The sequence below is a fragment of the Dipodomys merriami genome, unplaced genomic scaffold, assembly GCF_024711535.1.
Source record: "Dipodomys merriami isolate MVZ:Mamm:240054 unplaced genomic scaffold, mDipMer1.0.p SCAF_3, whole genome shotgun sequence".
Taxonomy (NCBI): domain Eukaryota; kingdom Metazoa; phylum Chordata; class Mammalia; order Rodentia; family Heteromyidae; genus Dipodomys; species Dipodomys merriami.
This window is the reverse complement of record NW_027204492.1, coordinates 64,364,601-64,390,903: the sequence shown is the minus strand read 5'-3', so window position 1 is coordinate 64,390,903 and position 26,303 is coordinate 64,364,601. Positions and strand designations below refer to the sequence as shown.

Here is a 26,303-nt window from a genome sequence, read left to right as displayed (position 1 = left end):
AAACTGAGTTCAGATGTCAATGACAGAGCTCTATAGGAACCAGAGAAAATGAAAAGTATTAGAATTTTCACCATTAGCTAAATGCATATCACAGGGAAGTCTTATCAGAATGTGATGACCCTACTTAGAGACAAAGGCATCTTAGTTGCTTGGACGTTTAAGAGACTGGATGCAGGGATGGAAGTCTCAAGCTGTACCACACGCATGAACACCCAGAAGAGCTCTGTGTACAAATGAAACAAGAGTGGCCAGGACAATGGTGGAAATAAAAGAAACCTCAAAGATGCACCTACTTAAAATGCCATTTATACAAATATTCCCATGTTTCTTGGAATATATTCCTTTATCTTACCAGAAATTAAGCCATTTAACTACACAACACAGGTAATATTTAAGAAGTACCATAAAATGTACCCATCCACACTCATAGCTGGGAGGGGAAATTAAAACCAAGATTGCATGGGAACTCCCCTTGATTGTAAAAAATCAAGTCTAAGGGCTGGGAAGATAGCTCAGTGGTAGAGTGCTTGCCCAGCATGCATGAGGCTCTGGGTTCAATTCCTCAGCACCACATAAGCAGAAAAAGCCAGAAGTAGCACTGTGGCTCAAGTGGTAGAGTGCTAGCCTTGAGCTGAAGAGCTGAAGGACAGCGCCCAGGCCCAGAGTTCAGGCCCCATGACCGGCAAAATAAAATAAAAAGTAAAAAAAATAAAAAATCAAGTCTATGTGACATTGGCTTGAGGCAATAAAACCATATAAAACCTTTATTAAAGTCCCCCTTTAATAAAATAAAACCCCAAGGAGAGATAAAAAAGCACAAATAATCACTTCATGCATTTTATTGATAGTCTATATTTTAAATCTGCAGTATGACATCTTACATAGGGAAAAAGCTTCTTCCTAAAAGAACTATTATCAAACCGACTTTTTAAAATGACTGACCTTTCAAGGTCTTGTTTTGCATTAAACAAGTTTTTTTTTTTAGCAGGTGTAAAGCACTGTACAAAAAAAAGGAAAATCGATACATTCTTAAATTTAATTACAGGGCTTCCTTACCAGTTTTGTTGGATATATTTTGTAGAAGGGTGTTGTGTTCACGTTTAAATTGAAAGAAAATGAGAAACCAGATAAAGCAGATTTATTTTGTGCTCTGATTTTTTGAAAAGTGTCTCTCCCAGAGGTCAGGAAGCCCTGGTATAACAATCATTTTAGTCTTTACAGAGCATACATTTCTGTGCTTCATGTTCGAGGACATAAAGGCAGCCTTTGTTATTGTTCCCCTTCCAAATCTCTTTAGGTTCTTACAGGTGTCAGAAAGCTTTCCAAGACTGCTGCCCAGTTCTTTAAATGAATCCACGTAAACATCTACCAAAGCAGCTCTCTTCCTGGGAGAAGATAAAACAGGCACAGATACATACCCAGGCCAATTGCGTACCTTACTCAACTTGATACCTGATCACATGGCTCTAACATCTTTAAAAGCAGCACCAGGGACAAATGGAGCTATCGAGGTAAAATCCAAACATTGGACAATTAATACCTATGCAAATCAAATCAATTAAAAGAATGTTAGTAACAGGGCACTAAATACATAAGGCTGGGCAGCTGGTTCAGCCATAACTTGCTACTAGAATTGATATGCAAGATCAGAAACTGATAGAGGAACCTTGAAATAACAAGGCACAATGGCATAATGGGTTTCACTTTCACTGCATGTCTTTAAGATAGCAACTATTCAACCAAATGACTACACAGGAGCTTGTGGAAACTCTAGAAACAAGTCCTAATCAAAACCAAGTCAGTCACTGTAACTGAGTGTCAATGGACAAGCCTAGTTCTTTTATTCCCTTAAGAGTTCTACTACCACCCTGGTAACAGCTCTAATCTATGCTGTAGACTTTCAGATACAAACTAGGGTTAAGTGAGTAGACAATGCTTTAGAAATGTCCCTACCTGGGAAATTCTTAACTTCAGAATGCTAAAAACATGGACAGGTATTGAACTTGCAGCTGTTTATAGTTGCTTTTCAAAATAAATGAACACCAGTTCCTTAGACCTCACACTTTTAACTTTCCAGCTGAAGCATGTTACATCAGTTTACATTTCCAAATGTTTTACAAAAGAACAATTTACTAGTTAACTCAATGAACTATAACACTGTTATTGAATATTATACTGAATTATACCAAAGGAAAAGGAACATAGCAACCTTTTAACACATGCCTTATTAACCTCTCATAGAACTAAAGTACAGAATACTTAAAGTAGTGATCAGTATAGTCTCTTAAGACTAGTAAATGAAAGTGCCCTACAAGCATGGCTTCTATTTCATAATGGTAATACAATTGTCAGGAAGTCGGTATGGTAAAACTTTCTTAAAAAATCAAATAAGGCAAATTGCAAGTTATTTCCATTCACAAAAAGCCCAAAGGAATAAAGCAGAGTAGCAGAGCTCCAGTGGCTCACACCTGTAATCCTAGCTATTCAGAAGGCTGAGGTCTGAGGATCATGGTTCAAAGCCAGCCAGGGCAGGAAAGTCTGTGAGACTCTTATCTCCAATTAACCACCAGAAAACCAGAAGTGGCACTGTGGCTCAAGTGGTAGAGCACTCGCCTTGAGATGAAGAGCTGAGGGACAGAGCCCTAGCCCAGAGTTCAAGCCCCACTACTGACAAAAAATAAAGCAGAGTGGACAAAAATACCCTCCATCTGTAAAATAAAAATATCAACAACCACAAGGTGCCACTGTATTCTAGCAAGCTGTTAAGAATAGCCCAGGTAAGAGGCATTATTGCAAACATGGGTGTTTGGGGAGTGGACTGCAAGTCAGCTAATGGTCAACCCATTTTCTACTGGCGGACAATTGGGAAGCAGGTTGTTATACACAAAGCATAGTAAATGATAACCCTTCATCAATGAGACATAGACAATAGGAGAGTACTTGGCACAAAAAGGGATGTTTTCCTAGAGGGGTGGGGAATACATTACTTGAGATAACACACTTTACCAGTTTCCTAATCTTAATATCTGAATAAATTTAAATGATCATATTCTTAAAAGATTCTGTGTAGTAATTCCTGGAATTAAGGTGTTTTTTTTAAATAAACTGTATAGTAGCCTACATCCAGCACTAATGTGAACAGTTTTCTCAATTTCTATCTCCATTAACACCATTGATGTATAACTATCATGTTTTTTTTAGAACATGCCAAATCGGCAACACAACTCTTTTTAGTGTTGCCAGTCTGCAAACTACTTTGTTCAATTTTGTTCTTTAGTACTAAGCTCAACCTTGTCAGCTTAGAGTGAAACAACAAAAAAACACTGCAAATGTTTCACACTAGTAACCCAATTTTTAAAACCAGCAGAAATATTCAATTAAGCTTAGGTTTTAGTACTTGTCTATGTTCTAAACAGTGCTTTAAACAATGTAATCTCCCCCAAATTGTCTATTTTTTGCTCCTATTATGGCATATGTTCAAATTAGGTCTTAAAGACAGAACCTTTCTGTAATTAAAAAGTACAAAGATTAAAAAAATGAAATGTAAGGTTTTTTGCAAGAAAAATGCTCCCTCAAGAGTAGGTGTTTGGACACTGGTAGGGGAAAAATTTTGTTGTCCATTGTGTATCTGACGTGTACAAATGACCTTGTCTTTAATGTCCACAACACTAATGAGTACCTATCAGTCATGAATTTTGCAAAACAGAAACGTAGCAATCTACACAACCCAATAGATATGAGTGCTATTTGAAACAGGTGTCCATTTGCACATGTCAAATATGTGCATCCTATTGAAAGACTAAAAACTTAAAGGTTCTATTTCCAGTGTTTATTAATAGCTTCATCATCTACATTCAAAACCAGCATTCTGCTTGAGTTACCTCTTACTTGAATACTTCATAAATGAGTAATACATTTGGGGAGGTTAGGGAGGTACCTGTTGTCAGTAACTTTCTTTTATACTTACAATGTGCTGTTGTTTTCAAATTAATAACCCTATAATAATGAATTATGTCCAAATTGATTTTTGTTTTAGTTAATCGGGACTACCCCGCAGATCTGGAAACCATTACACCTTAGGAAAGAGGACAAGGAGGCTCACAAATATAAAGAAATCCTGACTTTTACACAAACAATTCTTTTAAAAAGATAAATGTATTACATAAGCGCCATAAGACAGTGAAATCTGCTTATATTAAAAAAAATAAGTGAAGCTTTGGACATTATTTCCTTGCAAGAGCAGTACATATCCTTAGTAAACAACTACCATATTTACAAGTCCAATCTCCTTGATACTTAGGACTGAAAGCTAGAAAATATGAAAGAATGAGCTTTGAAATAATCTTTATAGCTACGGTGATAACAGTGACAATAGCCAGATAATTGCTAGAGCAGACTTGTTTTAGTGTGTAGAATATTTGACTACTACTGGGTAGTTAGCTCTTTTGGTTAAAGGCCTGGGATGAGTTCAATCCCTCTTCTGACCTGTTGTTAGCATTTCCCATAAAAACAAGTATCTGCTCCACATCCAGACTAATCCTGAACCCAACTAGCCTCAAAAGAGAAATTAGGCAAGAGAACCTGGGTTCTCTTGTGAATGCATTCTTATTACTAAGGAAACAAAGTGCATGTCCATAGATGGTCTTATTAGCAGTCTCATCTTCATATATGGGCAGCACAATTAAACTTGAAATTTCAACTAACCCAACATGGTTCATTTTCAACAAAGTTTTGTCCTTAAAAAATTTCCTTACTGAGTTATCTCTAAACATCCCTTCTCAACAGGTCTTTAGTTAGATCTGTGCTAGAGATAGTAATGAAATATTAACAAGTGTGCACTAGTACCTTGCACTATAAATCCTGAAAAGCAAATCTGAGGCTTAACTATTAGCACACAAATCTATCTGTACCAACTGCAATTCTTAGGTTAAAAGTGACTTCTTGTCTCTTTTCTGAACCTTTGTTCTGAGGACCAACCTTGTAAAAAACATCACCTTGTGCCAGGTGTTAGTGGTTCATTTTTCTTAAACCAAAGAAAGTGCTGCCAAACATGCTAATCTTCTGCCTCATCTACTCAAGAATACTAGGTTCAAGCTGCTACTGCTCTCACCATAAGAAACCAGTACATAGATGTATTAAGGTCTTCATGAAAATTTTTTCAGAGCAGTTTTCTCTATTCCCATCTTTCACTTCCTGCCTAAATCCAAGTTAAATTATATGCTTTCCATTGGTCTTTAATGCAGTTTGATTCTGCAAAATCCTTTCTTTTCCATGTCACAGTAGCTGTTCACATATATTATAGATATGTTCTGCTCTTGACATCTACACACTTACAAAAGCAGCTTTGTACTTTGTTTGGTGTGTTTTGTTTTGACTATGGTGGCTCACAAAAAGCAGTTTCCTCATTTCTAAGCATGGTACTTTACAATTTTTAATGCATTAATATAACAGTGCATTGGAAAAGTACTGAGCCTCTACAAAATAGCTTTACATATTTTTAAACAAATGAATGTGATTTTTTTCACTTACACAAGCATAAGCTTTTTAATATTTCCACAAGATAAATATATCAATTAAACTATAAGTCATTCTACAGTGTGCCACAGTGATGGGCTTAGGACAGTTATACACTTACAAGATCCTAACTTTAGTGTTATTTACACTGATGTGTCCAGCATCACCTAGTCTGAAAGGTGAACAAATAATATTGAGAATGTGATTTTACTTAAGTGTCAACTAATAGCTGGGAATGGCATAGCTGTAAGTAACTGATTATGAAACACATACTGTAACTTAGCCTTCACCAGGAATTTTCTTTGCTTCTCTATGATGTGGCAATCTGTAAAATAGCAACATGAAACAGATGGGAGCCATTGCTAAAGTAGACCTTTTAAGATAACAAAGGAAGAACTTATAAGTGTACATAACTAAATTATCAGTAACAGAAACTATCAAACCATCTGATATTGAAATCAAACTTTTAGGCCCTAAAACATTGCCTTTTAAACATTTTTTTTATTCTATAAGAAACATTTGAGAATGGACAAGGTTTCTTTAGAAAGCAATGACTGAACTCAGGTTGTTACTTTACATTGAAGCACCACTCAAAAAAGTGGACAAAAAGCAAGCAAGTCCGGTTTGCCCATCACTATTCCAGCTACACAGCTTAGAGTTCAGATCTTAATTACACAACACTTTCTCTGTTGCCAGAAGCTAAGACTGCTCTGCGACAAATAGGACAGGTAGAATTCTCAGATAACCAGCGATCGATGCAGTGGACATGATACTCATGGGAACAAGGTAGTTTACGAAGTTTGTTGCCTTCTGTATATTCTGTAATGCAAACACTACATGTTTTTAATGCATCATTTTCACCAAAACTTCTCATTGCCAAGTTGTCAATTTGTTCTTTGGTGAGTCCTCTAGGTTGGTCATCATCATCCTCATTTAAGAGGAAAAACTGAGCCAGGCTAAGGAAGGGAAGAGAGCCACTTTCGTCAAATGTAACTGGAGCCCTATGTCGACCCTCTCGTCTGGCACCTGATGAGCTTCCTTCAACACTGCCTTCAAACACCTCTGAGCTAGTTTCTGAACTTTCTCCATTGGAACTGGAACTAGGACTGGAACTGGAGCTTGAACTCGAACTGGAACCAGAACTGCTACCACCACCAGAGCTCCCTCTTCCATTCCGTGACTCTACCCTTTCCATATTTCGACTCGGGACTGAGGCACTAGGTTCTGAATCGCTATCACTGTACATAAAGTAGCTTAGCTCACCAAAACCCGTCATTATCTGCCTTAACATGGTCTGAATCGCAACGGATGTAGTCTCACTTAAGCCAGTATTTAAGATCCTACGAATTGGAATCCTGATGGTGCTAACGTAGGTTCTGACACCTGCCCGCTCAGACCGTGAAAATGTGCGCCTGAAACCTCCTCGTTCACTTTCATAAGTGACAGTGTTATTTGGTGTCTGAGACCTTGACCGAGTTCTGCTGGCTATGCTATCTCTCTGACGATATTCTCCAGGACGAACTCTTCTGACTTGAAGATCAAGGACTATGGTTGGAGGCCTCTGTCCTGATCCTGTAGATTCACCACTGGTGGCTATGTCTGAAGAACCTGCCCCTTGAGAAGCATTTCTTGTTCCAGAAGTTGCAAAGAGACCTCTACTTAGTAATTCGGGTCCAGATATTTGCTGTCTCAATGTCACATGGTGCCGGGTTCTAGAACTTCCCTCAGTCTCATTTACCAAAGGATGCTCAAAAGTCTGAGATGAGATACTATGATGAGATCTTCGTGAAATTTCACTTACTGGATGCAGAGGTGACCTGCTTCTTTCAGCTCTTGCTCTGGTTCTCCTGTGGTCTGGGCTCCTGCTTCTTGCCCTCCTCTGACCTCTGGTAGGTATAACTTCAGTTAATGTTTCAGCTGAATTTCGTTCTGATCTAGACGGTCTTCCAGATGTTGATTCAGATTGTGCATTTTCCACTTGCCTTTGGCTGTTGTTTTCTGTATTTTCTCCAATAGAACGTCTTGTGGATGGCTCATTTTCATTCTCTGAGTTTTGGCTCCCATTATTACGGTTAACATTTATCTCTAAACTAAATCTGAAATCACCACTGTTTGGATTAGTCCGGCTTACTGCTCTCCAAGACTGGTTTCCTCTCTGTCCACTTCTTGTAGTATTTCCAGTTTGTCTAACTGAGTTAAGCCAGTCTATTATAGAGTCACCATTAGATACGTCATCTGAAGCTTCTCCACCTGTTTAAAACAAAGAAGGAGCAGAGGGAGAAAAAAGAACTACTAAAATTAGGACATCATATCATAATGCTCAGAAAATATACTAAAGAACTTAAAATCTCTGAATAATTTTTACATTTATAAATCTTCTCTTTTGTGGGGAGATGCTGGTACTGAGGGCCTGGGTACTGTCCTTGAGCTTATTTGCTCAAGGCTAGCACACTGCCACTTGAACCACAGCTCCACTTTCGGCTTTTAGCTGGTTAATTGGAGTTAAGAATCTCATCCACTTTCCTGCCTGGCCTGCCTGTAAACTATGATCCATCGTCACACCTCAGCCGCCTGAGTGGCTAGGATTACAGCACACAACTGGCTCACACTTACAAATCTTTGCAAGTTATACTACATAGATTTGTGGAAAAGCTAATCCTAGAGAAATTTAGGGAACTAATTTGTTTTCAGAAGCATTCTCAAGAGAAGTCTATTTTCAGTACTTCATGATAATGTAGTCTAGCAGACACTATGGGACTGACAGACTAACAACTTTTTCGATCCACTGTTAAAATACTAAATGTAATCAAACTATACTAGTTAAAGCAGTGATAGTATATTTTGGTTCCAGTAAACTTTTTACTCCAATAACATTATTTCTGCCTTTAATAACATCTGAGATATATTTTAAAAGGAAAGAATAGTGTAGCCATAGCAAAAATATAAACAAGGCCAATTATCAGAATTTGTCAACCATTAAAATTTTAAGTTGACATAAACCTGTAGATCAAACACCTTTAACACAGCATATATAATGACATGTTCAAGGGTCAAACTACTGCCATAGCTCTCAAGTTCTACAGTAGGGTTTCTCAGCAGTAGTACTACTGATATTTTGAGCCAATTAATTCTGGGGCTGTGCTGTGCAATACAGGACATCAGGATGTTTGGTGCCATACATGCTATCTACCTGCTAGATGCTAGTAGGAAACCCTTAGTTGTGTCAACCAAAAATGTCTCCAGATATTGCCAATGCTCCCAAGAGGAACAAAATTATACCCTATTGAGACAAACAATGGCAGCATTTCTCTGCTAGTGAGGAAATTACATATTTATAAATAAGGAATTAAGTAGAAGGAAATTTTAATGAAGGTGGAAAACCAAGCAGGGGAAAATCACATTAAAGCAAGGCACCAGTGGTTCATGCCTATAATCCTAGCTACTCAGGAGGCTGAGACCTGAGGATCTCAGTTCAAAGTCAGCCCAGGCAGGCAAGTCCATGAGAATCTTATCTCCAATTAGCCACCAGAAAACTGGAAGTGGTACTGTGGCTCAAAGTGGTAGAGCACTAGCCTTGAGCAAAAAGCTCATGTACAGCACCCAGGCTCAGAGTTCAAGCCTCACGACTGACAAAAAAAAAAAAAAAATCCACAATTAGGGCTGGGAATGTGGCTTAGAGGTAGAGTGCTTGCCTCGTGTGCATGAAGCCCTAGGTTCAATTCCTCAGAACCACATCACAGAAAAAGCCACAAGTGGTAGTGTGGCTCAAGTGGTAGAGTGCTAGCCTTGAGTAAAAGAAGCTCAGGGACAGTGCCCAGGCACTGAGTTCAAGCCACAGGATTGGCAAAAAAAAAAAAATCCACATTTAAATAGGCCATTTCTCTGTGTCAACACAAAAAACTACTGTAAGGCAGAAAAAGCATGCTGACATTCTCACTATATATCCCAAATATCAAGAAAATGCCACTTTTCTTTTTTATGAACAGTTTACTTAGCACCAAATTAATTTGTGGCATTTCTGGATAATGTTTGGCTGACACTCACTACTACGAAATTCCTATCATTCCATCTTACACCCACCATCCAAAGCAAAATATACCTCTATTTTCATCTGAGTTTTGAGGAGGTGGACCCTCTTTAATTTGTTGTAGTCTTCTCAGCAACTCTTCTTCAGTACTTTCACCTGGAAGTTTAACAATGTTTGCCATTTTAAAAAGGAAAACCAGTGATTCTTTTTTTTTTCTCTTCATGTACCAAACTATGTAGTGCAGGCTGGCCTATAACTCAAGATCCTCCTGCCTCAGGCTCAGGAGTGCTGAGATCACAGGTATACACTGCTATGATTTATAACAAACACTATAGGGTAAAGATGAGATTAGAAGAGTGGCAAATACTTCATCAGTGACCTACAGTGGTCTCACACATAATAAGAAAAAAAATGTTATGTCTGAAAAATAGCTAATGGTAAAAATTCTAAAAACTATAAAAAGAAAATTAGTGATTCTTAATTCCGATTTTAAGAAATAAGGAGTGAATAGAAACCTGTGTAATTTTCATTTCTTTGGGAGCACAATTATTAAAATTTGCACTTAGCCAGGCACTGGTGGCTCATATCTAATACTAGATACTCAGGAGGCTGAGGATCACATTTCAAAGCCAGCCCGGGCAGGAAAGTCTGTGAGACTCTTATCTCCAATAAACCACCAGAAAATGAAGTGGCACTGTAGCTCAAGTGGTAAGAGCACTAGCCTTGAGCTGAAGAGCTGAGGAACAGCACCCAGGCCTAGATTGAGTCCCAAGACTGACCTCCCCCAAAAAATTGCACTTATGCCAACATCTTTCCAAGGGATGAAGATATGGCTTACTGGTAAAAGTTAGCATGTGTAAGACCCTGGGTCAAGTTGGGTGCTGGTGGTTCAGGCCTATAATACTGACTACTCAGGAGCTGAGATTTGAGGATGGAGGTTCAAAGCCAGCCCAGGCAGGAAAAGTCCCTGAGACTCTTATTTCCACCAGAAAACCAGAAGTAGAGCTGTGGCACAAAGTAGTACAGTGCTAGACTTAAGCAGAAAAGCTCAGGGACAGCTCTTAGGCCCTGAGTTCAAGCCCCATGCCTGACAAAAAAAATAAAGATCCTGGGTTGTTAAATCTCCAGCATTAAAACAAATGTTTCTTGCTTACTAAGTACTTTTGCATACAATACCTATTTTTAACCCTTAAATCCTCCTGCCTTAACCTCCCAAGTAACTGGGAATGCCTGGCTTAGTTTTTCATTTTTAAATAAGGAAACTCAGTGACTGACTTGTCAGAAGCTACACTGAGTAATAGCCAAGCCAGAACTCCAACTTAAGCATTCTGATTGAAATCAGGTCTATTGGCTCAAAATGTACTTCCTGGGCTGAGAAGGTGGCTCAGTGGTAGAGTGCTTGCCTTGCATGCATGAAGCCCTGGGTTTGATTCCTCAGGGCCACATAAGCAGAAAAAGCCAGAAGTGGTGCTGTGGCTCAAGTGGCAGAGTGCTAGCCTTGAGCTGAAGAGCTAAGGGACAGTACCCAGGCCCTGAGTTCAGGTCCAGGACCAACAAAAATAAATAAATAAATAAAGTGCTTCCTTTAAAATCACACTAAAATTTTAGCTTTGAAAATACATGTAATCACCTGAAAGTTATACAAATTCACTAGAAATGAGATGGCAGACAACATATGCTGTTTTAACTAGGATCAAACGAGACTTAAAAGGGTAAAGCTAAGCACTAAGTTCTGATTGTCATCATACCCCTGACTAACTCTGGCGGATTATCATTGGGACATAATCAGAGAAGCAGAGATGACAAAAATGGGTGAAGTATGTACTAGGAGCTAAAGTTCTCATTAGTTATTCCACACATGGATTCATGTATAGTTAAGTTAAAGCTAATTAAGAACCAAGTGACTATTCAGCTCCATTCTTCTTGTGTATGTCACTCAAAATTTGTAACAAAATTAACTTTAAGATCTGTCTGATATAGAATAATTTCACATGATTAAACTCAAGTAAAAGTACAGCAGTACTGTTCGACATTTTCTTGCATTTGTCATATTTTATAATAACTGAAGAAACATTTTTAAAACAGACTAAAGTATTAAAAACATCTATTTACATATGTAAATCCTTAAATTACATGTAGCATACCTGGAGTGCCTAGTAAATTATTATCTCTCATAAGCCTATAATCTTCTTCACTAAGATTATTTACAAATTGATAGAAAGCTTCTTCCCGATCCAAGCGGTCCATTTGACTTCTGCGCTGTGCTGCAGACTGGTCACCACTTCCTTTATCGTTAGAATCTGAGTTTTCCATCTTGATGAACAAGTGGAAAATTACCTAAAAGAAGAGAAGAGACTAATCTTGAAAACAGAGATCACGAGGTGTTCTATTTAACAGTGTGAAGTATGTGAAAATCCAGAGAACAGGTGGAGACATGGATCTTAAACCTGAAATAAAATTCCAGAAAGCATGGCTATATTAGAAAAAAAAAAGTGGCAAACTATAGCCATTGGTCCAAATCCAGCAATGCTATTTATTGGTATTCTCTTTATAATCTAGGAATGCTTTTATATTTTGGGGGCAATTGCTAAGTTCTGAACCAAGGGTCTTGCATGAATGGGCTCTTTTATTGACCTGTATTTTCAGCTTCTGGATTCTTTTCCTTTCTGGGTTTTTGGGTGGATTTTTTTTTGTTGTTTTTTTTTGAGGCAAAGTCTCATTAGGTAATCCAGGCATGACCTCAAACTAGTCTTCCAATTACTGGATTACAGTTGTGTGCTATGCCTAGTTTTATGTTGTTTTGTTTTCGTGCCAATCCTGAGGCTTGAATTCAGGGCCTGGGCGCTGTCCTTCAGGTTTTTTGCTCAAGGCTAGTGTTCTACCACTTGAACCCTCTTACAGTAGTTTAATGGAGATAAGAATCTCAGACTGGGGCTGGGAAGGTAGCTCAGTGGTAGAGTGCTTGCCTTGCATGCATGAGACCCTGGGTTCGATTCCTTAGCACCACATAAGCAGAAAAAGCTGGAAGTGGTGCTGTGGTTCAAGTGCTGGAGCGATAGCCTTGAGCTGAAGAGCTGAGGGACAGTGTCCAGGCCCAGAGTTCAGGCCCCACGACTGACAAAAAAATTAAAAAGAATCTCAGACTTTCCTGCTCAGGCTGGCTTTGAAGCACATCTCAGCCTCCTGAGTACCCAGAACAACTGACATTGAGTCCTGGCACTGGTCTGACTTTTTAAAAGGTGAAAAAGAGAGTATTTTGTGAGAAGTAAAAAATAAATATGACTACCTAGAGAGCTGGGCAGAAAAGTCCCCATGAGACTCTTATCTTCAATTAACCACTCAAAAACCAGAAGTAGAGCTGTGGCTCAAAGAGGTAGAGCACTAGCCTTGAGCAGAAGAGCTCAGAGACAGTGCTCAGGCCCCAAGTTCAACCCCTACAACTAAGAAAAAAAATTGTATGATTCTGAACATTCAAAATACTATTTAGTGAAATGAATTCCAAGAAATGGAAAAATGGTTTTTTTGGTAATTGTTGATGGTGATAGAGGCAGCATTTGTTTTTGCTGTGGGTTTTTTGGGGGGGCAGAGCAAAGAGAGAACACAGAAAGGGAGGGGGAGGAAACAAATGCAATCATGCTATTCAGTATTAAATGACCTGTGGGCAGGAGGGTAAAACGAGAAAAGCAAAGGAAGGGGTGGGAATGTACTCATTACTTGATTTATAAAATGATAACCCTTCTGTATATCACCTTAACAATTATAAAATTATATTTTAAAAACTGGTTCTTGCCGGGCGCCAGTGGCACACACCTGTAATCCTAGCTACTCAGGAGGCTGAGATCTGAGGACGGTGGTTCAAAGCCAGCCCGGGCAAGAAGTCCGTGAAACTCTTATCTCCAATAAACCACCAGAAAACCAGAAGTGGCGCTGTGGCTCAAGTGGTAGAGCACTTGCCTTGAGCTGAAGAGCTGAGGGACAGCGCCCAGGCCCAGAGTTCAAGCCCCACAACCAAACAACAACAAAAAGTCTGAATTACACTGTCAAGAAGAAAAATACAAATAATATAATACACAATAATTTTGCATTTAAAGCAGCTTCACTGGAAAAAAATTTTTAATGGCCAGGTTTGGTAGGCCACACCTGTAAATATAACACTTGGAGGCTGAAGCAGAAGAATCATGAGTTGAAAGCCAGATGAGCTACAGTTAGACCTGGCCTCCAAAAAGGTGAGGAATAAGAGGGAGGAGTGAGAGTGAAAGAATTCTTTCTTCTGACCATTAATCTTCAAGATTTACTCTTAGCCAGGCACCGGTGGCTCACACCTGTAATCCTAGCTACTCAAGAGGCTGAGATATGAGGAACGCGGTTCAAAGCCAGGCCAGTCAGGAAAGTCCATGAGACTCATCTCCCATTAACTACCAGAAAACCAGAAGTTACGCTGTGGCTCAAGTGGTAGAGTGCTAGCCTTGAGCTGAAGAGCTCAGGGGCAGCACCTAGGCCCAGAGTTCAAGCCCCATGACTGACAAAAAAAATTACTGTTGACCATTTAGAATGTCTATACATAAAGTGAAAGGTAAAACATATCTGTATTCAAAACTCTCCCTGGGAGTGTGACTCAAGTAGTAGAGTGCCTACCTAATAAGGCCTTGAGTTCTAACCCCAATATTGCAACATACACACAGACACACACATAGACACAGACACAGACACACACACACACACACCTTTCCTGAACTTGTGATTCTAAACAGCACACACACACACACACACACACACACACACACACACACACACACACACACACACACACACACACACACACACACACACACACACACACACACACACACACACACACACACACACACACACACACACACCCCTTTCCTGAACTTGTGATTCTAAACAGCTTCTACCTGGATTCCAATTGGAGCAAAAGGAAATTTTTATTAGATTTCTTGTTTTACTTACTCTTTTCTTGTGGCGAGTCCTGGGGTTTGAACTCAGGGCCTAAGTGCTGTCCCTGAACTTTTTTGCTCAAGGCTAGCATGTTGCCACACACTTTTCTGCTGGTTAATTGAAGATAAAGTCTCGTGAACTTTGCTGCTCCGGTTGGTTTCAAACCATGATCTCAGATCTCAAGTCTCCTGAGTAGCCAGGATTACAGATGTGAGGCATTGGTGCCCAGATTATTTATTGTTTATTTGACAGTCTTACTGGCCTCAAACTCTTGGTTCTTCCTTCTCACCCTCTCAAAATTACAGGTACACACCACTGTATGCATCTATTTTGGCTCATTTTAATCTAAATTTTAATGAGGCATACTAATAGGCAACATGTGAACACATCCAAATTGTCCTTTGAGCTGTACAGGGTCTCACTATGTAGCCTGGATTGGCTTCATACTTGTAATCTTCCTGCCTTGGTCTCCTTAGTACACCAGGCCTCTAAAGTACTGCTACTTCCACACTAAAACACTGTTCTACTTTCCCTACCCTCTTATGGCAGAGAAAAATGAGGAAAAATATTTCCCCATGTTTTTCTGTAATATTTTCTCAGAAACAAATTTTTGCTAAGGTAATGACTAGCTCTCTTCAAAGCAGTTTGTTCCTCTTAGTTAGCTAACTGAGAGAAAAATCTCATTTGATACCTTACTGTTTGTTGCCCAAAGCTTGAATCCTTTTTGCCTTAATTCTACATTTCTCTTTGGCTAGTAGAAAAGGCACCCTAACACTGTAAAAAGTTATGAGGTGATCTATAGCTCCAATACCCATGGAGATTCCCAGAACCAGAAGCAATTACATTTTCAAAGAAAAAGACTTTTTTTGAAAAAGCAATTTTTCTCACATTCCTTATAAACTAATCTTACTCTCACATACTCAATGAGCAATGCCAAACTGAATGGCATAAAATGAAGAAATAAATCTTAAGTTAAGAATCTTGCCTACTAGATGTAATGCTACTATAAGAAAGAACATTTTAAAAGTTAAAGTGTGCTTGCCGGGCACTGGTGGCTCACGCCTGTAATCCTAGCTACTCAGGAGGCTGAGATCTGAGGATCGCGGTTCAAAGCCAGCCCGGGCAGGAGAGACCGTGAGACTCCTATCTCCAATAAACCACCAGAAAACCGGAAGTGGCGCTGTAGCTCAAGTGGTAGAGCGCTCGCCTTGAGCTGAAGAGCCTCAGGACAGCACCCAGGCCCAGAGTTCAAGCCCCACGACCGACAAAAAAAAAAAAAAAGTTAAAGTGTGCCAAAGATGTTAGAGAACTCTAATCTAAATAATCAAACACAGAACCTTCTCCATTGGGTCTCCAAATTTTACTTCATTGTGAACAACACTAAGAGACCGTTTAACTAGTAGAAATAAAAGGATTAAGATTATAGCTTAGTGGCAGAGCACTTACCTAGCATGTATGAGGCCCTGGGTTTCATTTATCCCTAGCACAGAAGCAGCGGGTGGGGATAAGAATCTGTACATACATCCCTGGTACTACTTCAAAACCAAATCACAAAAGAGAAGACCCTAAATCTACTCATTTAATTATTACAGTCACAAGTTATAACACTGCTGTGTCTAAGTCATGCACTTACACATATGATTTGCTCTAGGCATTTTTAAAAAGAAATTATTTCCATGAACTAATTATCAGTATACATTAATTCAGAGAATATAATTCCTCTTGTTTTAGTCAGTCGATGGGCTTGAGCTCAGAGTCTAGGCCCTATCCCTGAGCTCTTTTTTGCTCAAGGCTAGCACTCTATCACTTTGAACCACAGCACCACTTCTGGTTTTCTGGTGTTTATAACTGGAGATCTCAAGGACTTTCCTGGCTCAGGCTGACTTTGAACTGAGATCCTCAGATCTCAGCCTCCTGAGTAGCTAGGATTACAGGCATGAGCCACCAGCACCCAGGATAATTCCTCTTACATCACTTAGTTCTCTCCCTCGTTGTAAGCAATACTCATCATCTTATATTTACATAGCAGTTTTACCTATACTTCATTTGATCATTACAATAATCTCATGAGGCTGGGAAGGTGGCTCAGTGGTAGAGTGCTTGCCTTGCATGCATGACATCCTCAACACTACATAAACAAAATAACCCGGAAGTGGTGCTGTGGCTCAAGTGGTAGAGCGCTACCCTTGAGCTGAAGAGCTGAGGGACAGTGCCCAAGCCCAGAGTTCAGGCCTCCCAACCGACAAAAAAAAAAATGTTGAATCTCTAACATGAACTATTACTCAGAAAAATGAAATCATGTTATGTGCAGGAAAATGGATGGTACTGAAGACAATTATGCTGAACTGAAGATAAGCCAAACAAAAAAACGTCAGCTGGACACCAGTAGTTCACACCTGTAATCCTAGCTACTCTGAAGGCTAAGATCTGAGGATCACAGTTAGATGCTACCCTGGGTAGGAAAAAGTCTGTGAAACTCTTATCTCCACTAATCTACCAAAAAATCCAGAAGTGGTGGTGTGGCTCAAGTGGGAGGGTGCTACACTTGAGCAAAAGAAGCTCATAGACAGCACCCAACCTCTGGTTTCAAGCCCCAGGATTGGACAAAAAAGCCAAATACTGCCTGCTTTTATTTTTGAAAGCTATACCTAAAGGACACATGCATTCATGGACACACACATATCTGTGGGTGGATATATACACAGAATATGATTCTAAGTATGGGTCAGTTTAGGGGGATAAGGGATGGTAGGTGAATTATTTCAAAGTACATGTGACTATGTATGAAGATGGCACAAGTAATCTTAATTAAAGTGTTGTTCATGAAGGGATTAGGAGGCAGAGAAAGAAAGCAGTAGAGAAAGTTATTCTGATTAAAACTGAATACTGGAAAGGCCAGTAATTAAATCCATGCCTCCTGATTCCAAATTCAGGTAACTTTTACAGTAAAGGACACCACCTTCTGAGTATATCTCAAAACCATGTACTTTAAAATGCATTCCTTCAAGCTGGCCACTGGTGGCTCACAGTTGTAATCCTAGCTACTCAGGAGGCTAAGATCTGAGAATCTTGGTTTGAAGCCAGCCCAGGCAGGAAATTCTGTGAAATTCTTATCTCCATTAAATTACAAACGACAACAACAACAAAAAAAAACAGAAGTGGGGCTGGGAAGGTGGCTCAGTGGTAGAGCACTTGCCTTGCATGCATGAGGCCCTGGGTTCAATTCCTCAGCACCACATAAGCAAAAAAGAAAAAAGCTGGAAGTGGCGCTGTGGCTCAAGTGGTAGAGTGCTAGCCTTGAGCTGAAGAGCTGAGGGACAGCACCCAGGCCCAGAGTTCAGGTCCCACGACCGGACCCAAAAAAAAAAAAACAGAAGTGGAGCTGTGGCTTATGTGGTTATGAGCACTGGCCTTGAGCAAAAGCTCAGGGATATAGTGTCCAGGCCCCGAGTTCAAGCCTCAGGACTAGCACACACAAAAAAATTCCTTCAGCCAGACTTTGGTGGCTCAAACCTATAATCCTAACTACTCAGGAAACTGAGATCTGAGGATTACAGTTCAAAGCCAGCCTGGGCAGGAAAGTATGACACTGTTTCCAATTAACCAACAAGAAGTCAGAAGTAGAGCTGTGGCTCAAGTAGCAGAGCACTATCCTTGAGCAAAAAAACTCAGGGATAGCATCCAGGCCCTGAGTTCAAGCCCTCAGCTCAAGCCCTCAGCACACACATACAAAAATATCCCTTCAATTCCAATAGGATTAAATGTACTATTCAATTTATCTTGTTCAGGCCTTAAAAAAACAATACTGGAATTTGAACTTGGGGGAGAAGAGGGGAAGCTTGTGATTATGAGGTAGGCACACTACCAGTAAGCCACACCTCCAGCCCTTCCTCTTTTCTTATTTTTTTAGGTCCCACAGGTCTCACAGACCTGCCTGGGCTGGCTTCAAATTTTGATCCTCAGATCTCGTCCCCCTGAGTAACTAGGATTATAGGTGTGAACCACCAGTGCTGGGCTGCACTGTTGACTTTGAGATTAGATTTTGCTTCTCAAGTATCTGCTCAGATACTGCTCCACTTATTTTACACTTCCTGTTGTAGCTGGAATGACCAGTGCATTCCAAATCCTTTCAATGAGATGGACTCTAACATTTTGCTGCCTGGACTGGCATGGAGCTACAATTCTCCCTATCAATCTCAGCCTCTCAACTACCTAGAGTTAAAGGTATGAGCCTCTGGTGCCCAATTTATAAGACATCTGATTGAACATAAGATATAGGGGTTTTGCACATGCTAGACAAGCTCCCTAACACTGAACTATGCCCATCTCTCACAGAACATCTTTCACAGGCAGTATGAATCCGACTTATTTTCAAAGTAAGTCAGATTTTTAATTTTCTTTTAAGTACACCTGTCTCTTAAATAGCACATTTTCTAAAGCTCCCCCTTTCCTCCAGAATACTATGTTGCCAATATACCCAAATAATTTTCAGAAATGAGAAGCCAAACTGAAAAAACTGCCCCACTGTTTCAAAGAAATGTTCATCTGGTCAGCAAATTAGGGAATGTATAATTGTATCAGATAAACGTAATGCTTCATAGGAAAAGCCAACAAGAAAATCAATCAAGAAGCAGGGCACTGGTGGTTCACACCTGTAATTCTAGTTACTCAGGAGGCTGAGATCTGAGGACCGTCGTTCAAAGCCAGCCCGAGCAGGACAGTCTTTGAGACTCTTATCTCCAATAAACCACCAGAAAACCAGAAGTGGGCTGTGGCTCAAGTAGTAGAGCACTTGCCTTAAGATGAAGAGCTGAGGGACAGCAACCAGGCCCAGAGTTAAAAGCACATGACCCATAAAAGAAAAAAAAAAAAAAGAAAATCAATGAATTGTATTATAGAATCCAATACCAATTTTGTCTGAGAATAAGTTACTTATTATAGATTTTTATGACAAGGTCTCCCTATGTAGCCCAGGCTACTCTCTAGTTCTCTATCTTCCTGTCTCAGCACCATTAGTTCTGAGATTACAGGTGTTTGTTACCTTGAGAATTTTTTAGTATTTTGATAATTTCAGTTTTTCCAAAGAGTCACTATCATAATTATGCACAATACTGTTTATGGCCACTGCTATAACAGTGACTTTGACCAACATATGACATATGCATACATGTAAATACCACAATAAAATCCCTTTGTAAAATTAATTTATGCTAATAAAAATTTTTCAGTATTCGGGGCAATGGCTCACACCTGTAATCACAGCTACTTGGGAAGAAGAGATGAGAACTGTCAAAATCAGCTCAGGCAAAAAGAAAAACCATGAAGACTACACAAACTGAGCACCAGTGGCTCAGGCCTGTAATCCTAGCTCATCAGGAGGCTGAGATATGAGGATCACAGTTCAAAGCCAGTCTGGGCAGTAATGTCCGTGAGACTCTTATCTCCAATTAACCACCAGAAAACCAAAAGTGGCACTGTGGCTCAAGTGGTAGAGTGCTAGCCTTGAACTGAAGAGTTTTGGGACAGCGCCCAGGCCCAGAGTTCAAGACCCACTACTGACCAAAAACACAGGTTATCAAGACCCCATCTCAATCAATAAGCTGAGCATGTGATCCTAGCTAAGGAAGGCTATAGGTAGGAGGATGATACTCTGAGGCTAAATTCAAAACAAAAATCTAAGACTCTACCCACGCCCCCCCCAAAAAAGCAAAAATGACTGAGGAGGCTGGGCGTTGGTGGCTCATACTTGTAATTCTAGCTACTCAGGAGGATGAGATCTGAGGATCACGGTTCAAAAAGCATCCAGGGCAGGAAAGTCCATTAGACTTTCATCTCCAATTAATTACCAGAAAACAGGAAGCAGTACTGTGGCTCAAGTGGTAGAATGCTTGCCTTGAGCTGAAGAGCTGAGGGACAGCACCCAGGCCAAGAGTTCAAGCCCCACAACCAACCAAAAGATGGCTGAGGGCATGCTCAAGTGGTAGAGCACCTACATAGCAAATACAAGTCCCAGAGTGCAAACTTTTTTTTTTGGGGGGGGTGGGGGCCGGTCGTGGGGCCTGAACTCTGGGCCTGAGTGCTGTCCCTCAGCTCTTCAGCTCAAGGCTAGCACTCTACCACTTGAGCCACAGCGCCACTTCCAGCTTTTTTCTTTTTGCTTATGTGGTGCTAAGGAATCGAACCCAGGGCCTCAGGCATGCAAGGCAAGTGCTCTACCACTGAGCCACTTTCCCAGCCCAAAGAGTGCAAACTCTTGTATTCCCCAAAAAAGTAACTTGACATAGGAGTACCTGCCTAGCCAAGTGTGAGGCCCTGAGTTCAAATCCCAGTAATAGCTAAAAAAAAAAAAAAAAAAAAATGAAACTCACAAAAGAAGTTAAGAGTAACATGATATAGATCAATAAAATGTTGGCTCCTTCAAGGACTGGGAATGTGGCTTAGTGGTAGAATGCATGCCTGGTCTACATGAAGCCCTGGGTTTGATTCCTCTGTATCATATAAGCAGAAAAGCCAGAAGTGGGGCTGTGGTTTAAGTAGTAGAATGTTAGTCTTGAACAAAAAGCTCAGGGACAGTGCCCAGGCCCTGAGTTCAAGCCCCAGGACTGGCAAAAAAGTTAAATTACAAAGAAGTATTAACTTTGAAATCAGAATATAAAATGTCATCATATATGTAAATATCAAAAGTGCTGCCAATTCTTCATATATAGAAGGCTTAATTAAAATTTTATGAAATGTACAAAAGATGAAAAAATGGTTGATAACAAGATAAACAGGAGATTTCAACTCTATGGAAAGAGAATGAATTCTTGTGTTAACTATAACCTGGCTATGTCCATTTAGCCAATCCTTCAGTCTCCTGTGCCTCAAGATTTCCATTATAACATTACATTAACTCATTTGCAACATACCTTCCAGTCCTATGAATCGGTGATTGTAAGATAAAAATCTAGGTCACAGTATAGCATCAAGTCACAAAATCAAGGTTAAGAAAATATATGAATATCTAGAACATAAGTTTAGAAGCTGTGCTTTTCTCACCCATTTTGTATTTCTTTTGTATTAAAAAAACAAATGTGCTGACAACTGTCCTTTCTGAACCAGTTTTCCTACAGAGAAATCATGGATGCCATATATCCATGGCTTATACAGAAGAGTAATAGTTTATACTGGTTTTACTAAAAGTTTCGTTTTGGTTAATTTACGATAACTTCAGTATAAGTGATTTTTTTTGGTCAGTTGTGGGGTCTAAACTCTGGGCCTGAGCACTGTCCCTCAGCTCTTCAGCTCAAGGCCAGCACTCTACCACTTGAGCCACAGTGCCACTTCCAGCTTTTTTTCTGCTTATGTAGTGCTGAGGAATCGAACCCAGGGCCTCATGCATGCAAGGCAAGCATTCTATGACTGAGCCACCTTCCCAGCTTAGTGTAAGTGATTTTTAAAGGGAACATTAGCCAATAAAAAACATGTCAGGCACTAATGGCTCATGCTTGTAATCCTAGCTACACAAGGCTGAGATCTAAGGATCACGGTTCAAAGCCAACCAGGGCATGAAAAGTCTGGAGACTCATCTCCAACTAACCACCTGAAAACCAGAAGTGGAGCTGTGGCCCAAAGTGGTGGAGTGATAACCTTGAGCAAATAAGCTCAGGGACAGTGCTCAGGTCCTGAGTTCAAGCCCCACCACTGACCAAAAAATTGTAGCTATTTTCTTTCTACAGTCAAGTGCAGAACAAAACATTTTTTATTCCAGAAAAAAATATTATGCATATATTTGTGGCACTATGACTACTAAGATTAAGATCTTAGATTGTGACTATGAAAAATTTAGAACAAAAATGCCAAGTATGTATTTCAGGAGGAAACCACAAGTTCAAAAATACATACCCCCAAATTGAGCTACCTGTGTGTGTATGCATGTGTCCATGTGTGCACATATGCATGCACCTGCTTTTCCTCCAGTCACTGCTAATGCTCTACCATTTGATAAACTCCTCTACTTGCAGCTTTTTGGCTAATTAACAAGAGGTAAGAGTCTAAAGGACTTGTTTACCTGGGCTGTTTCCAAACCATGGATGCTTGGATCTCAGCTTCCTGAGTGGCTAGGAATATAAGCATTATCCACAGGCATATAGCTTAACAAAAACTAAAATGTATCTTGATATATCTTTAAAAACATAAATAACAAAAAATGAACTGCCAGCTGGTAGCTCATGCCTGTAATCCTAGCTACTCAGGAGGGAGGCTGAGATCTGAGGACTGCGGTTCAAAGCCAGCCCGGGCAGGAAAGTCCGAGAGACTCTTATCTCCAATTAACCACCAGAAAATCAGAAGTGGCACTGTGGCTGAAGTAGTAGGGCGCTTACCTTGAGCTGAAGAGCTGAGGGACAGTGCCCAGGCCCAGAGTTCAAGCCCCATGACCAACAAAAAGAAAAATATGGCCTGGAACATTAAGCGTTCAACAGACGTTAGCTATGAATTCAGGTTAGCTATCCATTCCTAGTTTGACTTGAGTACTCTAGGTTTGCCCTTGCTGTCCAGGAATCAATAAAGTTTCTCTTGATTTAAAGTGTCCTAAAGGTGGCTTAATGGTAGAGTGCTTGCCTAGCATGCATAAAGCCCTGGGTTCGATTCCTGCAAGTGGTGCTGTGGCAAAAGTGGTAGAGTGCTAGCCTTCAGCAAAAGAAGCTCAGGGACAGTGTCCAAGCCCTGAGTTCAAGCCCCAGGACTGGCAATAAAAAAAATAAAAATAAAAAGTGTCCTGCTTAGTGGAATCAGAATACATGGTTACCTTAACAATGGTGATGACAGTAAAGGAATTAATCGTAATTACAATATTACCTATCAATTATGGCTTTTTGAAAAAAAATCACCACACAAAATGCAAGATGTTGCTATAATTCTACTGATATTTCAATTCATTTTTCACATAACTATTAAAAGGTATTTTATTTATTTATACTTATGTCATTGCAATAATGATTTAAGGCAGCAAAAAAATTGTTCTATGTGTCACAAGTTTGACAAACTTCAGGTAATACTTTAAGGGTAAAGCTGACAGTGGGGCAGTAACTGGTGGCTCATGCCTGTAATCCTAGCTAGGGAGGCTAGGATCTGAAGATCATGGTTAGGCAGCAAAGTCTGAGACCCTCATCTCCACTTAACCACCAGAAAATGGCAAGTGGTGCTGTGGCTCAAACTGATGGAGTGTGAGCCTTTAGCAAAGAGTTCAGGGACAGTGTCCAGGCCAGGAGTTCAAGCCCCACAACTGACAACAAAAAATAAACAGCAAAATTCACAGATAAAGCACTGATCTAGTTCCAGGTACTGACAAGTATTACCCTTTGAATGGGTACTTTGAAAAGCACCCATTCTCATCATGAAGAATGCTCAACACCATCATATTATCAATGAGCCCATTCAACCACAGGGCCTGCAAAATAGAATAAACATTTGTAAACATACATTCTACATATATCAGAAGATGCAACAAAAAATAAATTACCTGACTGTTATGACATAGTATTGAAACACAAACTGGATTTTAGTTTCTTCACTCTGTTCTAGAAAAAAAAGAATCCATTAGTCTTTCTCATCTTGTATTTTCTTTTAAAACACACCTTAAAATACATATCCTACTTATTCTAGAAGTCACACAATTTAACTTGAAACTCAAACTAATTGGAATCAGGATTTAGATATAAATTTCCCTTAGAAGTTGAGAGGTAAGCTGGGTGCCGGTGGCTCACGCCTGTAATTCTAGCTAGTCAGGAGGCTGAGATCTGAGGATCACAGTTTAAACAGGGTTTAAAGCCAGTCTGGGCAAGAAAGTCTGTGAGACTCATCTCCAATTAATCACCAGGAAACTGGAAGTGGTACTGTGGCTCAAGTGGTAGAGCATTAGCCTTGAGCTGAAGAGCTGAGGGACAGCACGCAGGCCCAGAGTTCAAGACCCTTGACTGACAAAAAAATAAGTTGAGAGGTAATCTACTTTTTAATATAAGCTTGCTTAAAATAGGCCTTCCCTTATCAGACCACTAATTATTTGCAGATTCTGACAGTCGACTTCAAGGACTTACTTTGGCACACTATATTACCCTAAGACAGCGACTAAAGCATCGTTTAGAGCATCTTAGGCTAAAGAATGTGACATTTTTTTGTAAGAGGAGTTCTCAAAAAATCCTCTTAAAAAGGGCTTGGACTGGTCTTCCTAACAAGTATTTTCATCTTAAAAGAGTAATTTGACCAGAGAGTTGGCTTGTAATTGCCTCTGCTCTCAGAAAATGACCCAGGACTGACTGAATGAGAATATGAAGAGTTACTTTGTCAATACTAAGAGTCAAAAGATTCAAATAAATGAGTTTTTTTTCTCCTCTTAAGGCAAGAGACACATAAATGATACCACGTTTCTTCCAATTTTGAAATGTCCAAAAGCATTTCGGTTAATTCTGATTCAGGAAATGGAATCGTTATTTACAGAAAGTATTAAAACTGTGGGGCCTTGAAATTTTTGAATGACAAGCTGACATAAAATTCTCTTGCCCCAAAACAAACAACTACAAAAAAAAAAAGATAACCTAAATAATCAGTTTGCTAGGCCTCAGATTCCTACACTAACCTGTGGAATAAGTATGGTGAAACTGTCCAGGGAAGGAACGTGGCTGTCTCCTCCATTTTGAAATAATCAGCATAAGGGAAAAAGGGACTGAGTATTCAGGAAGCAGAAGCCCAACCGGTTAATACTAGTTACTAAGCTATGGCGTACGTGGCAGGTACCGCCCGCACAAGACCCTTAGGCTTTTTTTTTTTTTCTTTAAGGGAGGAGGGGTTGGGTCGCTGGGCCGATTGCACGGAAATTAACTTGAAAATAATTTGGCCCAAGTCCCACCCACCCTATCCAGGGAAAAACAACACGCAACGGCTTTTCCCTCTCTTTGCCAAGAGATCCTTCCAGTGATATCTGGGTGAAGGATACCCCAGGGTTATAGGAGCAAGGGAATAAAACCACATTTCCCTTAGATCTTCAGGGACGATGTCATCGCGACCCCAGAGGGGGCTCCTAATTGCTAGTTCTCTACAGAGGGTTCAAAATGGGGTATGGCAAATCCTGGGTGTGTGTGTGGGGGGGGGGGGTTCTAAAGGCCAGAATCTCTGACTTAAGGAGCCTGGCCCTACTTCCTCCCTTTCCCCAACCCAACCCAGACATGTAAAAATGCCAAGCGAGGAGGGATAGCTCCCATTAAGGCAAGAGAGAAAAACCTGAGACACTATGATTCTCATGCCTGAGGCCAAAACTGGAAAAGCGCCTCCCCGAAATACTCCAGGCTCGGGTTCCATGGAGCCGCCCGCCGAGAGGAAGTGCTACCCACCTCAGTGCCCTTCTTCAGTGAGCCCCACGGCAGAAAGAGAGACCGAGAGCGAGAAAGATATAGAGAAGAGAGATAAAAACCCAACTAAAATGGCAGCGGCGACGACGCCACCGAACCCCCCACAGAAACGGGCCTGGGGTCCGGAGGCGACATTAAGCCTCCGCCACTGAGAGCTTCAGTCGGGCCATTTTGAGGGAACCCGATCGCGGCGGCCCGTCTTTCCTCCCCCATTTCTTGGGACTCTCAGACCTTTACTTACCCGGTTTTAGGCTCACTCTCAGCTCGACCAACGCCACTCAGGCTCCCGGGCGCCTCCCCGGCAGTAGCTCTCAAGCCCGCCTCTGACAGAGTGGCTGCTGGAGACCCGCCTCTAACCCAGCGCTTGCTCTGAGGCGTAGCTTAAGCAGCCATTATCTTCCCCATTGTTACTAAGCAAT

At 40.4% G+C, this 26,303-nt stretch overlaps 1 protein-coding gene across 2 annotated transcripts; it reads right to left on the bottom strand.

Moving 5' to 3' along the window:
* Positions 1–823: 823 nt before the first annotated feature.
* Positions 824–26,303, bottom strand: Rlim (ring finger protein, LIM domain interacting). Of its 2 annotated transcripts, none has more exons than XM_070040185.1 (5): positions 26,126–26,303; positions 24,003–24,060; positions 11,686–11,878; positions 9,614–9,697; positions 824–7,764 (listed from the first exon to the last, which is right to left on the bottom strand). In XM_070040185.1, exons 3-5 carry the CDS (start codon positions 11,852–11,854, stop codon positions 6,185–6,187), a joined length of 1,833 nt encoding a protein of 610 aa, XP_069896286.1. In that variant the 5' UTR covers positions 11,855–11,878; positions 24,003–24,060; positions 26,126–26,303; the 3' UTR covers positions 824–6,184. The 2 variants fall into 2 exon arrangements, with proteins under 2 accessions (XP_069896286.1, XP_069896287.1); XM_070040186.1 differs by having other exon boundaries at positions 24,003–24,055.